Source organism: Phyllobates terribilis, unplaced genomic scaffold (genome assembly GCF_046119375.1).
Source record: "Phyllobates terribilis strain yellow unplaced genomic scaffold, ASM4611937v1 Scaffold_1__5_contigs__length_1240528914, whole genome shotgun sequence".
Lineage (NCBI taxonomy): Eukaryota > Metazoa > Chordata > Amphibia > Anura > Dendrobatidae > Phyllobates > Phyllobates terribilis.
This window is the reverse complement of record NW_027362761.1, coordinates 519,109,710-519,126,012: the sequence shown is the minus strand read 5'-3', so window position 1 is coordinate 519,126,012 and position 16,303 is coordinate 519,109,710. Positions and strand designations below refer to the sequence as shown.

Sequence of the window (16,303 nt, the reverse complement as noted above, 5' to 3'; positions counted from 1 at the left end):
GTGTTAACTAAGTACCCGATGTTATTTACATGTACTATTACTATTTACTTATTTATTTACTACAGAGTACATGCTCATTTTGTTTTTTTCTTCAGTTTTGTCTGTGAAATGGCCACAGTGTGAACTGTGAATGACACACAACTCTGCTACACACACAGCTCTGCTACATCGACTCACATTCAGCTCTGCTACTTTACATTAAAACACACATCTGCTACATCAACACACATTCAGCTTTGCTACTGAACATCAAAACAAACATATCTGCTACATTGACACACACACAGCTCCTTTACATGAAAACACAAACACAGCTGTGCTATATCAACACACAAACACAGCTGTGCTACATCAACACACAAACACAGCTGTGCTACATCAACACACACATACTCCCACACAACTCTGCTGTAGACTGTGTATATAGTACCACACTTTGAACAGAAAGGCCCTTGAACTAGTCAGGACCTACAGCATTCATGCAGCTTTGGCGACATGCAAGTCCTTATAGCTTTCTCTCCTGCCCTGCACCAATCACACTGATCAGTGTGGGGCAGGAGGAGAGAGAACTGTGCCACTGCATAGTTATTTCAGTGATTGGAAAGGACGCTGTGTCAGCATGCTACTTAATCATAGAAAGTTGCCTCCTGAGCATTAGACGCACACACTATTTAACAAGTTTTTTACTTACTAAAAACTGCATCTAAGGGTATGTACACTCAAAGTTTTTTTTATAGGCAATCAAAAATTACTAGTTTTCTAGTTAAAACCACTCCAGGAAAGGCTTTTGATGAGTTTTTAATTTCCTGAAGTGTTTTTGCAGAGTTTTTTTCCATGAAATGTTTTTTTTACAACCTTTTGATTGCACAGTGCCTAGTTTGGAGATTTTTCCATCAGCAAGCCATTTTACAATAGAAATGAATAGAGGAGTCTTTTCAGCAATTTTTCAGGCGGTTTTCAGCGTGAACCTGCTCCAAAAGACTCCTCAAAAACATCTCTGTGCACATATGCTTATAGTCCACAAAACACGCTATGTCTTGCACTAGTGTAGACATGGATCAGACTTGTCACTAATTTTGTGAGACAGTAAAAAAGGGTAACAGTATTTGCCTGCCCAGGTCACACAGCATGCAGCAAACCTACTTAATAAAGATGGAGGCAACACATGTGCAAAATACTGATGAAACAACCACTCACAGGATACCAATTCATGGAGGGGGTGATTGCTTAGCATTAAATTTGCACACAAAATAGGCTTGTATAAGGTCACACACAAGTAGTGCACAGTGTCTGGCTTATAGCCTATTAGTGATGCCCATACTATTAGATTAGGTGGGCTGCCCAGCACTATCTAAGTGCACCCTGTGAGGACAGACATCACTGACTGGGTGGATCAGGGAAATGCTGTAGATATAGTATATCTTGACTTCAGCAAAGCATTTGACAAAGTATCTCACACCATCCTTATTGAAAAAATGACCAAGTATGCAATGGACCAGGCAACTGTTAGGTGGATTCATAACTGGCTTAGTGATCGGACTCAAAGGGTGGTTGTAAATGGCTTCACATCCAGCTGGATGAATGTCTCAAGTGGGGTACCACAGGGCTCCGTCCTGGGACCTGTATTGTTCAACATCTTTATCAATGATTTAGATGAAGGAATTGAGGGTAAACTGATTAAATTTGCTGATGACACAAAGCTAGGAGGGATAGCTAATACTAGAGAAGAGAGAGAGAGGATTCAAAAAGACATAAATAAACTGGAGCAGTGGGCAGCAACCAACAGAATGGTTTATAACAGGGAAAAATGCAAAGTACTACATCTGGGCAATAAAAATGAAAAAAGCATATACAGAATGGGAGGAATAGAGCTAAGCGTACATGTGAAAAAGACTTAGGTATACTAATAGATCATAGACTGAACATGAGTCAACAGTGTGATGCAGCAGCAAAAAAGGCAAATACAATTCTGGGATGTATTAACAGAAGCATACAGTCTAGATCACGTGAAGTCATTATCGGTCTTTACTCCTCTTTGGTCAGACCTCATCTGGAATACTGTGTACAGTTTTGGGCACCACATTTTAAAAAAGACATAGACAAACTGGAGCAAGTTCAGAGAAGAGCGACCAGAATGGTGACTGGTCTGCAAACCATGTCCTATGAGGAACGGTTGCAGGATTTGGGAATGTTTAGCTTGCAAAAAAGAAGACTGAGAGGAGACTTAATAGCTGTCTACAAATATGTCAAGGGCTGTCACATTGTAGAAGGATCATCTTTATTCTCATTTGCACAAGGAAAGACTAGAAGCAATGGGATGAAACTAAATGGGAGGAGACACAGATTAGATATTAGAAAAAACTTTTTGACAGTTAGGGTGATTAATGAGTGGAACAGGCTGCCACGAGAGGTGGTGAGTTCCCCTTCAATGGACGTCTTCAAACAGAGGCTGGACAGACATCTGTCTGAGATGATCTAGTGAATCCTGCTTTGAGCAGGGGGTTGGACCAGATGACCCAGGACGTCCCTTCCAACTCTACCATTCTATGATTCTATGATTCTATGACACCCCAGTCAGGTGACCGGAGCAGGTAAATACTTCTTGATTTTTTTTTGAGAAATTTTAATAACTCTTTCTGTGACCTTTGTTTTTAATTTTAGTGTATGGACTCGCGAGTATGAGGATCCTTGATGCAGATTGTGAGCTTGCGTATTTTGGCCAAAATACCAACCAATACCTCGTATTTATTACATATATTTTTTGCACAGTATTTTTTTTATTCAGGGTGCAGCCAGACCCATCAGTGTTGGTCTTGTAGACTAGGATGTCTGTCCTAATGGGGTGCACTTATAGAGTCGAATAGTATGGGCGTCACTAATAGGCTGTAAACCAGACACTGTGCACTACCTGTGTGTGACCAACACCACATACAAGCCTATTTTGTGTGCAATTTTAATACTAAGCAATCACGTTCTGCTGATTTAGTAGGCTGTAAGTGGTTGTCTCATCAGTATTTTGCACCAGCGTTGCCTCCATCTTTATTAAGAGGTTTTCCTGAATCCTGCATTAGTTCTGTGACTTGGGCAGGTAAATACTGTTGCCTTTTTTTGCATTTTAATTCTTGAATTTTTTGGGGGGAAATTTTCAATTCCTCTTTCTGTAGCTTTAGTTTTCAATTTAATTTTGTGAGACGTATGACTAGGGTCCATTTATTTCCAAGCTCAAAGAACATACTATATTATTAGAACAGGATAAACACGATGATCTCTCCATTATGACGCTTGTTATAAGACCAGGTTCATACATTTCATTATAAGTAAATAGCAGCCGTAAATCTATGCAGCAGAATGGCACGGCAAACAGCGATGTGAATTATTTAAAGGGTCATGGGTGTCATCAGTTAAGTTTATATGCTGTAACTTGGCATGGAAGTATTTGTCACTTATTTTAATTAACAATTGGGGCCATCTTGTACACCTTCAGTTTATATAAAAAATAATAATAAATAAATTAATAAATTTACTGAAATTGTTAAACCCACATTTCTCCTCCATTTCACACTGGACCTTCTGTACATGAATCTTGTCATTTTTCTCTTTTGTTCTCATGTCATCCAGTAGTGAGTCTAGATTTTTCTTATATTCCTGCAAAAAAGTGCATAAGTGTAAAATTTATAATTGCATAAAGCTTGTAACAGATCATGACAATAAAATCAAATTAAAACCACACTACTGTATATACCAAATACAAACTTTGTACAACCTTGTCTGTAAGGCTATGGCCCCACTATCAGTATTTGGTCAGTATTCGGTCAGTATTTTTTCTCAGGAGTGGCAGCCAAAACCAGTAGTGGGGAATAAATGCAGAATTGGTGACTTGTTTCTATTATACCTTTTCTCTGATTGTTCCTCACCTGGTTTTGGCTTCTGAGGAAAAATACTGACCAAATACTGATAGTGGGGCAGTAGCCTAAAATTGAGAAACATATGACATAATCTTCATAATGTGTCCAGAGATGTTCATTGCCCCCTTCAACTCAATGTCTTGTGTATGGCTGCAATATAACTGGCTGAAGCAGGAATTTCCCCCAAATGCACTGCCTGCATTAGGCCCCCTTCAAACATCCATGTTTCCGGTACGTGTGGCGTCTGTTTTCACATGTACCGGAGACACGTACACACGCACACCCATTATAATATATGGGATTGATTACATTTCCGTGTTTTTCCAGCAGCACGGATGACGGTACCTGTGACGTCCGTGTGCCATCTGTGTAACACATACCAAATAGAATGCAGAATAAAAATTAAAGATGTGCAAAGATAGAGACAGATAGATATCCGGGAAATATATAGTTAGTGCCTTGTGTGTGTAGTTTACTGTACGTGTGGCACCCTGCTGTTCACAGGTACCACAGTACCCAAAAGGGTGCATGGATGGACTTCTCCACAAGAGGCCCTCATTACAAACAAACACATCCAACCTTCCACCTTAGACCACCAGAGGGAGCCCGTTAGGGATATATATATATGGAGGGTGGAGTTAGGCAGTCAGTCTCTCAGTCTGAGAGAGAGTGTGCTGCCACTGAGAGCAGTGAAGACGCAGCACGTCTGCTGCTGAGTTGAGGGCCCCGAGTGTGGCCGGAGGCAAAGAGGAGAGGAGAGAGGAGTTGAGGGGACAAAGGAGCATCATAGGCTCACCCCAAGACACAAAACGGACACCAGGTCCGCGCCTACAGGGTCCTTTATACCCAGTAGGGATCACCGGTATACCAGGAGGACTACAAGTCCCTGGTCGACCTGAAGCTAAACCCTTGACAGGACTAGGAACCACGAAGGCCCCGGCGTCCAGGGATAGTGGTTGCCAGAAAAAGGTCCTACTACCAAACGACAGGTGAAGGAACAGCACGACACAGAAGCTAGGACCAGTTGCAGGCTGGCCAGGAGATTAGAGAGTGTGAAGACAGTCGGGGAGCAGAGTCTCGTCAGGAGCTCTACTCCACAAGTGGGGCCTAGTGATAGAGGCCCAGGAGGGGAGCAGAGGAGGAAGGCTCCGTTCTATAGAAGGGATCCCAGGGGGTACGGCGAGTGCAGGACGGCACCTGTACGCCCCGAATCTGCCAGGTGTCAGAGGGATCAGGATGCAAGAAGGGGACTGGCCCCTGGACCAGCCGTGTTACTCCAGGTCTCGGCTGGAAAAACCGGAGGCTTCTGACTTTTATAGTGCAGTTGCTACAGCCTCATCCTAGTCACCGGGAAGGTCAAGTAGGTCGGGGAACTCCAAGTGGCCCAGAGGGACTTCAGAGCACCTGATCGGGACTGTGTATGGGGAAGCGCAGGGCAGGAGGGAGAAGACCCAGCGTGAGAAGTCGGTCTAGTGAGGAACATAAGAAAGCGGGGTTCCGTCAAGTGCTCCTGATCTATCTGAGGAAGAGCTGAACCCCTGTTCTGGTAGACGCAGCGCGACGTGGGAGGCTGACACCCGCGCAGTGTACCTGTGGAACTTACATAAGAACTGTGAGTAAAAACTTGGATGACTGCACTGCACTGCCTCCGTCAGTTATTTCAGCTGCGCCATCTCTCCCTTTGCACTACAACGCCCAGCATCACCACCACCAAACTCCACACTGCCCCGGGGGCCCGCTCCACCTGTGGGGAGCAGAAACACCTCAGCTGCCATTCCATCACCCCCCGGAGGTCTGCAGCAGCGCTGGCAAACCTTACCAGGTACCACAGGTGGAGTCACAAACTATTTACTTTTATTTTTATCATTATCCAAGTTACAATCCCCTTTTTGTTGACCGCCCTGGGCCACGGACCGGGCCAGCCGCCGTGACATATCCCTTTTCTAAGCGTCCACCGGCCCGGCACCGAGTACCCCACTGCCCTGGCGGCGCGTCATACATGTATTAACCTAATAAATACATGAAAAAAAAGATGTGGTGTAACCCCATTTTTGGTAACCAGCAAAGGTAAAGCAGCCAGCTGTGGGCTGATATCAGGCTGAGAAGGTCCATGGATATTGGGCCCTTCCCAGCCTAAAAATTCCATCCCGCAGCGGCCCCAAAAGTGGCGCATCACATGAGATGCTCAAATTCTGGCGCCTCGCCTTCGCTCTTCCCAACTGCTGTGGTGTGGTGGCCATCGGGGAGATGGGGCTTGGGATTGTCAGCTGTGAATCGTCCAAAAACACAACTGACATCAAAACGGCCTCACGTGTACGTTTTTTTAAGCGGACGTGTGAAGGGGGCCTTTGTGATAGATAAGCTGCAACCTGTGGATAAGTCTCATCTCCTCAGCTTTTCCCCCAGGTGACTATGAGCAGATCATCAGTAGAAGGCCCCCACAGTATACTGATGTCATACAAACTCACTGATATTGATGGACTCGGCTGACAGTTTAATGTTTATATTGCCCCTTAACACTCCCCTGACAGATCAGGCATGTATGAGATGTTTGACAGCGACTCTCTCAAGAGAACACAGGAGTGCTAGATATAGTATAAGGCCACGGCCCCACTATCAGTATTTGTCAGTATTTTTCTCAGGAGTGGGAGCCAAAACCAGGTGAGCAACAATCAGAGAAAAGGTATAATAGAAACAGGTCACCAATTCTGCATTTATCACCCACTCCTGGTTTTGCCTCCCACTCCTGAGAAAAATACTGACCAAATACTGACCAAATACTGATAGTGGGGCCGTGGCCTAACACTGTATTGGAGAGTTGACCAACATATAAGAATGTTTGAGGACTATGCAGAAAATTCTGCGGATCTTCAAACAGAGGGGGAAAAAATGATCAACTTTATATTTTTTTCATGCATTATTATGTTTAGTATAAAGTGATCAAGCCACGGATAATGGTAGCTGTTGAACAGGTAATTCCTGAATCAGTAACTGCACATTCAGGTGTAAAGTAACGTTTTCAGTTATGGCTGGAGATAACTGCAGTAGAGGAACTACTGCAATGAATTATCAGTAGCATGCTACACTGTAGTCTCCAGATTGTCACACTGCACATGTAGTTACTAGAGTTAAGCAAAAAACATTTGGGCTGCTTTAGTCCAGCATCCAGTCTGGTCTTCCGTGTCAGCCAGGGGAGTATTCATACCTATAGCTGGCATTCAGGGCACCTTACTAGGCCACACAACGTAATGACCAGTAAAGCCTAGTCACTGCGTGTATCGCATTGAAATTGCATCTTCATTATGTCATGGGGCCAAAGAAGCGCAAGATATGCCCAGGATGCTGGCCCAAGGATGCCAGGAGCAGAAGTGAAGACCACCCTGGTCTGAATGCCACGGGGGAGTGGACTGGACTCCAGACCAAGACAGTAGCTCTTTTTTGCTTACGAAAGTTACAAAAAAATAAAATGGAAAAGATAATTTCTTCTATTCTGAGATCACAATGTATTCATTTGACTTGTTTTTGCCACTAATTGCTCGCAGGGGAACAAGACAATTTATCCTGTTGCGGCAGTAAATGAAATTAGTCCTTAGTCAGATTGTTCTCGGGGTTAATGATGTATTGAGTAATCATCAGGATCGTCCAAATGCTCCAAATGAATGCAGCCCCCTGAATCGATTTGCTTTCAATGCGTGCACCATGTAAATATCTGCATTATATAGAACAATGCTGTTTAGTCCTGAGGTGCTCATAACCACTGAGTCGCTTGCTTTGTAGCCATTAACATTATAGAAGTCGCATTTCAATTTACTGAGATAAAAACTATTGTATCATTACTACTCTCACAGAGCTTTTCTCAAAAAAACTGAACTTCACTTGACAAATATAAGAGCTTACAAGGTTCTCCTCATCTTCCATCTTGTGGAGTCTGCTGCTCCACAGCCTCACAAATTCCTCTTTGATGGGGGAAAAGTGGGACGGGCAGTCTTCCTTGACTGTTGGTTCAGACCTGCAGCATTTTTGGCCTAAAGAGCTTCGATCAGGAGCTGCTCTGGCTCACGAGCTGACAAGGGAGAGGTGAGCAGCAGTGTATAACTATGCCTGGACCACTGTGCATCATCAGATACCATTCTGTACAACTCATGGGGGCTGGGGGGCTAGAATTAGGAGATCCCGTGTGGTCTCGGTATGGCTGGGGATACACAGTGACGCGTCGCACAACTATTCTCAATTTGCATGACCAACAACATTTGTGCGACTTGCTGTCACCTTTGAGTTGTGATTTTGCTGTAAAACAAAAAAATCGAAAAGATTATGCACGCGAGTTGCAGTTGAGATCTATGGAAATGGAGTTGTCTGTGACTTCCGATCAGTGACAGAAAGTCAAACACCTTTTGAAACATTTGCAAGATGAGGTGGGAGATGAGCCAGTTCCACATACAGCAGGAATGGCTGTGTGATACAGCCTGCACCATCTGCTGACATCAGCTTACTTGTTGATGTCAATCACTGACAGCAGCAGGTAAAAGGCATGATCTATCTGGACACCGGTCCTCTTATGACACATTCAAAGGATGCCCAGGCTGCCATGGCAGCCAGCGTCCTGCTACAGGAGGCCATCACTTTCACTAGGTACTTTAATACTTTAGTATTGCAGTATATAGTACAAGTTATTATATGGGGACTAAAAAATAAAGTGGGAAAAAAGGTTAAAACATACACATATAAATATATATATATATATATATATATATATATATATATATATATATAGTACAGACCAAAAGTTTGGACACACCTTTTCATTTAAAGATTTTTCTGTATTTTCATGACTATGAAAATTGTACATTCACACTGAAGGCATCAAAACTATGAATTAACACATGTGGAATTATATACTTAACAAAAAAGTGTGAAACAACTGAAAATATGTCTTATATTCTAGGTTCTTCAAAGTAGCCACCTTTTGCTTTGATGACTGCTTTGCACACTCTTGGCATTCTCTTGATGAGCTTCAAGAGGTAGTCACCGGAAATGGTCTTCCAACAATCTTGAAAGAGTTCCCAGACATGCTTAGCACGTGTTGGCCCTTTTGCCTTTACTCTGCGGTCCAGCTCACCCCAAACCATCTCGATTGGGTTCAGGTCTGGTGACTGTGGAGGCCAGATCATCTGGCGTAGCACCCCATCACTCTCCTTCTTGGTCAAATAGCCCTTACACAGCCTGGAGGTGTGTTTGGGGTCATTGTCCTGTTGAAAAATAAATGATGGTCCAACTAAACGCAAACCGGATTGAATAGCATGCCGCTGCAAGATGCTGTGGTAGCCATGCTGGTTCAGTATGCCTTCAATTTTGAATAAATCCCCAACAGTGTCACCAGCAAAGCACCCCCACACCATCACACCTCCTCCTCCATGCTTCACGGTGGGAACCAGGCATGTAGAGTCCATCCGTTCACCTTTTCTGCGTCGCACAAAGACACGGTGGTTGGAACCAAAGATCTCAAATTTGGACTCATCAGACCAAAGCACAGATTTCCACTGGTCTAATGTCCATTCCTTATGTTCTTTAGCCCAAGCAAGTCTCTTCTGCTTGTTGCCTGTCCTTAGCAGTGGTTTCCTAGCAGCTATTTTACCATGAAGGCCTGCTGCACAATGTCTCCTCTTAACAGTTGCTGTAGAGATGTGTCTGCTGCTACAACTCTGTGTGGCATTGACCTGGTCTCTAATCTGAGCTGCTGTTAACCTGCGATTTCTGAGGCTGGTGACTCGGATAAACTTATCCTCAGAAGCAGAGGTGACTCTTGGTCTTCCTTTCCTGGGGCGGTCCTCATGTGAGCCAGTTTCTTTGTAGCACTTGATGGTTTTTGCAACTGCACTTGGGGACACTTTCAAAGTTTTCCCAATTTTTCGCACTGACTGACCTTCATTTCTTAAAGTAATGATGGCCACTCGTTTTTCTTTACTTAGCTGCTTTTTTCTTGCCATAATACAAATTCTAACAGTCTATTCAGTAGGACTATCAGCTGTGTATCCACCTGACTTCTGCACAACACAACTGATGGTCCCAACCCCATTTATAAGGCAAGAAATCCCACTTATTAAACCTGACAGGGCACACCTGTGAAGTGAAAACCATTTCCGGTGAGTACCTCTTGAAGCTCATCAAGAGAATGCCAAGAATGTGCAAAGCAGTCATCAAAGCAAAAGGTGGCTACTTTGAAGAACCTAGAATATAAGACATATTTTCAGTTGTTTCACACTTTTTTGTTAAGTATATAATTCCACATGTGTTAATTCATAGTTTTGATGCCTTCAGTGTGAATGTACAACTTTCATAGTCATGAAAATATAGAAAAATCTTTAAATGAAAAGGTGTGTCCAAACTTTTGGTCTGTACTGTGTGTGTATATATATATATATATATATATATATATATATATATATATATACAAAAACCCTAAGAAAATTCGAATTACCCTCCTTTTATATAAAAAAAATACAAAAACCCTTTGAAAATTCAAATTACCCTCCATTTTCCATGACAAAATAAAGAAATAAAATTAACAATTCACACCACAGCATAGACAAAAGTCCAATCTATCATAATAAAATATAATTTAACCCATATGGTGCATGCCGCTTTGATCCCCCAAAATCAAAACATCAGAATTGCTGGTATTTGATGACCGCTTCTTCTACAAAATAATACAATAAAATGCAATAATAATCATATGTAACCCAAAATGTTTTTTTTTTAAAAAAAGCAAGCCCTCTGTTCTATGGACACAAGAAAATTTTTTACAAATCTCATAAATTCATGACACAAACCAAATATTATTATTATTTTTTTTCCCCAGATTTCTGAATTTTATTTCACCACTTAAGTTATCAAAATTTTGTACAAGTTTGGGATTGCTGCAATCATACTGACCCGGAGAATCCCAAATTGACTATGTACTACTGACTTGTGGATGAAATGGTAAAGTAGCAATTTTCCAGCATGCCCACTATACATCTTAAACCTAGCATTTGGGTGCAGCACACTACTGTACCAAATAGTTGTTTTGGTGGCACATTGGTGCAGTAGATGAGCCAGCAGTCAGCAGTTCTTGGAGTCAGTATTTTAAGAATTGATTGGTGGAAAACGTGTTTGTATCCACCAAAATGTAACTATTGTCTTGTAAATGTTCTGTGAACTGAAAAGCAAAAGAATAGCCTTGTGTAAATGGGCAATGCAGAAAACCGATGTAGGTTTCCAATAAGTAATTCTAGTGTTACCTGTGTTACATCTTGTAGCTTTTCTTCAAGAGTAGTTATCTTCCTCTTAAGGTTGTCATTTTCATCTAAATGCAAAAATGAAGAGAGAAGTGTGTTACAAGAACCAAACAGAGCAAAGATAACAAAGAACTAAAGGCCCGCATAGACATTAGATGTTTCGGTTGATGGATTAGCCAACAACCAACATGGCCGTGTCTCCCATACACAGAAGTGCTCGTTTGTCAGAGTGCTCCTGTGATTTTCTATGAGAGAGCTGCCAACAGACCCCATCTCTTATCTCCCAGAAAACAAAATCGGACATTCCTAATCCACATCTCTGAAAATCAGTTGACTCATATATATATGCCAGACCAGGCAATGTAGGCCAATATCAGTCTAAGGGTGCGCTCACATCTGGGTTTAAACTCGGTGACTCCAATGTGGGAAATCCTCGCATTGCACTTGCTACAAAGTTAGTCAATTAGGCAGTGAGGAAAAATTTGCAGCATGCTGCGTTGGCCGCGTTAAACGGCCGAGACTCACCAATGAAAGTCATTGGGTGCGAGAAAAAATCGCACAGCACACGGACCATGCATATGCCGTTCGATTTTTATGCACCAATGTCAGAGGAAACCCAACATTTCATCAGCCGAATACAGTAAAATCACAGCGTGAACTGTCAGAATAGGTATATAGATAGAATAGATACAGTGGGTATGGAAAGTATTCAGACTCCTTTAAATTTTTCACTCTTTGTTTCATTGCAGCCATTTGGTAAATTCTAAAAAGTTCGTTTTTTTTTCTCATTAATGTACACTCTGCACCCCATCGTGACTGGAAAAAAAAACAGAAATGTAGAAATTTTTGCAAATTTATTAAAAAAGAAAAACTGAAATATCACGTGGTCATAAGTTTTCAGACCCTTTGCTCAGTATTGAGTAGAAGCACCCTTTTGAGCTAGTACAACCATGAGTCTTCTTGGGAATGTTGCAACAAGTTTTTCACACTCGGATTTGGGGATCCTAAGCCATTCTTCCTTTCAGATCCTCTCCAGTTCCTTTAGGTTGGATGGTGAACGTTGGTGGACAGCCATTTTCAGGTCTCTACAGAGATGCTCAAATGGGTTTAGGTCAGGGCTCTGTCTGGGCCAGTCAAGAATGGTCACAGATTTGTTCTGAAGCCACTCCTTTGTTATTTTAGCTATGTGCTTAGGGTCATTGTCTTGTTGGAAGGTGAACCTTCGGCCAAGTCTGAGGTCCAGAGCACTGTGGAAGAGGTTTTCAGCCAGGATATCTCTGTACTTGGCCGCATTCATGTTTCCTTCAATTGCAACTAGTCGTCCTGTCTCTGCAGCTGAAAAACCACCCCATAACATGATGCTGCCACCACCATGTTTCACTGTTGGGATTGTATTGGGCAGGTGATGAGTAGTGCCTGGTTTTCTCTACACATACCGCTTAGAATTATCACCAAAAAGTTCTATCTTCATCTCATTAGACCAGAGAATCTTATTTCTCATAGGCTGGGAGTCCTTCATGTGTTTTTGAACAAACTCTATGCAGATTTTCCTATATCTTGCACTGAGGAGAGGCTTCCGTCGGGCCACTCTGCCATAAAGGCCCGACTGGTGGAGGGCTGCAGTGATAGTTGACTTTGTGGAGCTGTGGCGCCCCTGAGGGTTAGACCGCCACAGGGATGCTGCACCTCTTCAATGGGGTGTGGTGTTCCTCCTTCGAGGTAAGAACGGTGCAATGTTCAGGACCCCACCTCCACATCAAACACCACACTTCTCCCACCAGAGGGGGCTAGTAGGCACTAGTGTGCTGCCCCTACTGGGAAAATTGGGAGACTGGGGAACCAAGAGAAAGGGGGAACCATGTAGTGGGTGAGGGTGGAGGACGCACATTTAGTTTACACTTAATATTTCATATTTAATAAACAGCCATCTTGGGCTCATGGCTCTTTGATGGTGATCTTCATCCCTGAACGTGGCTTCTGGGTGAACCTGCAGTGGATGGAGACACGGCCCTCATACTCTGGCCTTGAGTCGAGGGGCAGGTTGGAGTTAACGTATGTCTCAACCCGGTCAAGGACCATACCCAAGAAGGACTGGAGCTTAAGAGTGTAGCTCTACCGCAAAAGGATCCCAGGGGGATGCAGACGGAGCGGTATACGCCACCTGTCCTCGCTATTCTGGCCTAGTCAGAGGGATTCCGGCTGCAGGAGGGGTACCGGCCCCCGACACCTGACTTTGCTACTCCACGTCCTAGTCAGAGAAGCCCGGCAGGCCCAGAGGATCCCACCGGGTAACGGAAGGAGCGGAGCTGCCACCCGTACCCTTTTTCTGAGCGTAGTCCAGAGGGAGACCCGGGCTATCTACACACACAGACAGGAGAGGGCTCAGTCTGAAGTCTAGGAACACTCTGGTGCGGGGTCCTGATTAAGCACTTGAACCACTCGGAGGTTGTTGGACCCCCGTTCCTGGTGACCGCAGAACTCCGTGAGGAGCAGGGAGAAGCCTTGCAGCTGCACTCTCTATCGTGAGTAAAAACCCTGGAAGTCAACCCCTATGGCCTCCGGACTCTTTATTTATGCACCGCACCGCGCAGCACCAGACCTCCTACACTACAACTCCCTCCATCCTCGTCTCTGCCCTGCTCCGCCTGTGGGGAGTAGTATCAATGACGGCTGCCACAACATCCCACCTCAGAGGACTGCAGCAGCGCTGGTGGCCTTCACCACAGGTGGCGTAGTCGATAGCAACCACTCAACCTTGATAGCCTGTACCACCCTTTTTAATGTGACGGCCCTGGGCACGGAACGGGTCCAGGCCACGGCTACTACCCACACCAAACATCTGACTCAGCTCCGAGTAATCCCCTCATCTTCCCAGGGTAGGGCTGCGAGCGTCACACAACTGGCGTAGTCGGCAGGATCGCGTGCCCGCAGCAACGGAAGGAAATTGCCCATTGCTACCGGGTACTGTGCGCCTTTACACCATAGACTGTCGTTTCCACTTAAAATGGCGCCCGCCCAAGAAGAACGGATGCCATAGTGCACCAAAAAGACAGTCTCCTAGCACCTCCTATCGTGGGCCAGGCTCCCCTATTGCGCCAAAAGAGCAGACCGCCCCTTCCAGCAGAGACTGTCCGCGGGGTAATACCCGTCAAAACGGATGGGATGAACGAAGGCGTGCCTGTCAGCCTACCGCCCTGGAGCCACTCCAAAAAGAGGAGGTAATGGAAAAACAACAAGGTGCAGCCATTGCAGTTGGAGACTTGCAATCCTCAGGAGCGGACATGGACGCTGCTGAAGCTAGTCTATCGGAGCCTTCTGAACCCGGCCCAGGTTCTTCTCCCGTCAGTGAACAAAGTGGCATAACTCTAACAGCGGGAGATATGGAGTTTCTCCGCCAGGAAACTCCGGACCTTGCTCGGAGAGTGGCTGAGGCCCAGCAAGCGGCATCCGCTGCGTGGCGGGAAGAAATACTGCAACGCATCCGGGCCCGCCGCCAAGGAGCAGCAGCTCAGGAGGAGGCAGCAACAGAGGTCTCGTGCAGCCCAGGAGTGGGTGCGTGTGATACCCCTGTCCTGGCTGCTGAGCCCACCGTGCCCCTCCTGGACCTCATGACCGAGTACCTGCTGCCCGGCACGGTCACCTGGGAGCAGGTCTTTGCCCCGGAGCTTGAAGCCTCTGCTATCGGCAGGGACCTGCACTGCCTCCCAACTCCCGACTCGGAAGAACCTGAGTCTGCTGGGGTATCCACCGACCCCAACCCGGACTGGTCCACACTTCTTGAGGACCCGCAGCAGCCCCTGCTGTCACTGCTGCCCGCACCTACAGTCACCTGGCCGGCGGCTGAAGAGTGGGCCTGGGACAACCAGGGGGGGGACCTGATGGGCTTCCCCCGGGAGACCCGGGCTGAAGCGCGTAGGAGGAGCGAGCTGTGCCACCAGCAGACCCTCCAGCTCGAGCGGGAGCAACGCCAGAGGGAAGTTTGCTGCGAGCGCCTTGAGGTGTGCACCAAGGCTGCAAAGTCCAGGGCCCGCCAGGAGGAGGCAACCCGTCCAAGCCCCCGTGTGGAGGAGCAAGTTGTCCGCTTCCACCATGAGGCGGGGTGGGGCTTCATCCGGAGTTCCCAGCATGAGCAAGACGTCTTCGTCAGCCGGCGGGACGTCGAGCCGCGGCTGAAAAAGGGACACCCTGGCCGGAACCTCTTCCTGGGTGACTTTGTTTCATACACCCGCCACTACGGGGTGCGGGGGTGGTACGCCGTGGATTTCCACAAAGTGTCCAGGAGTGATGCCCCCTCGCGCTCGGCCATGGAGGACCGGCCAGCCTCCGTCGGGAGGAATGAGCCTTTTCCCCGGTGGGGACCTGTGGATTAAGCGGCCCCGGCGGCTGTAACCTGTTTGTAGATACAATGTTATGTTTATATTAATGTTTGCCATGTTTCCTCCCAGTTTTTCTAGAGACATTTGTCCCTGCGGACTTGCAGTAGGCAGACTCTTTAACTGTATATAGTTTGCATCTCTTTAGGTGCTCCATATTGGTTTTATGTAAAAACCGCGGCTATTTCTACCTCAGACCTCAGAAGAAAAACCTGTCTGGAGTGGCTCTCCTGGAGGTCCAACTCGGGATCTTCATGCCCTGCAGCCACCCCAGGGCCTACGTTGGGGGTTTGGGACAGGTCCCTTGCGCTTCTGAACTGACTTTTCGTCCTTGCACTTTAACCTGTCTGTCTATGCATAATGTCTCTGGATGGTTTTATACTTTTATAATTTGTGCAGTTTGTAACGTTAAAGAAGAAGTGCCTCCCATATTGGGAAGATTGTTTACTGTTATCAAAAATATAAAAAGACTGTAACAGGTTTTTCTCTCCTTGCAGCCCGCAGACGTGCTGTGTTTCACCAGGGGGGAATGTGGCGCCCCTGAGGGTTCGACCGCCACAGGGATGCTGCACCTCTTCAATGGGGTGTGATGTTCCTCCTTCGAGGTAAGAACAGTGCAATGGTCAGGACCCCACCTCCATATCCAACACCACACTTCACCCACCAGAGGGGGCTAGTAGGCACTAGTGTGCTGCCCCTACTGGGAAAATGGGAGACTGGGGAACCAAGAGATAGGGGGAACCATGTA

General features: G+C 45.6%; 1 protein-coding gene across 1 annotated transcript in view; it reads right to left on the bottom strand.

The window, feature by feature from the left end:
- The window catches only part of CCDC152 (coiled-coil domain containing 152), a 101,919-nt gene that overhangs the window by 63,603 nt on the left and 22,013 nt on the right, over positions 1-16,303 (bottom strand). The window contains exons 4-5 of the mRNA XM_073655059.1: positions 11,186-11,250; positions 3,543-3,645 (exon numbers count right to left, since the gene is read on the bottom strand). Coding sequence (XP_073511160.1) covers positions 3,543-3,645; positions 11,186-11,250 — 168 coding nt within the window. The remainder of the gene's footprint in view (positions 1-3,542; positions 3,646-11,185; positions 11,251-16,303) is intronic.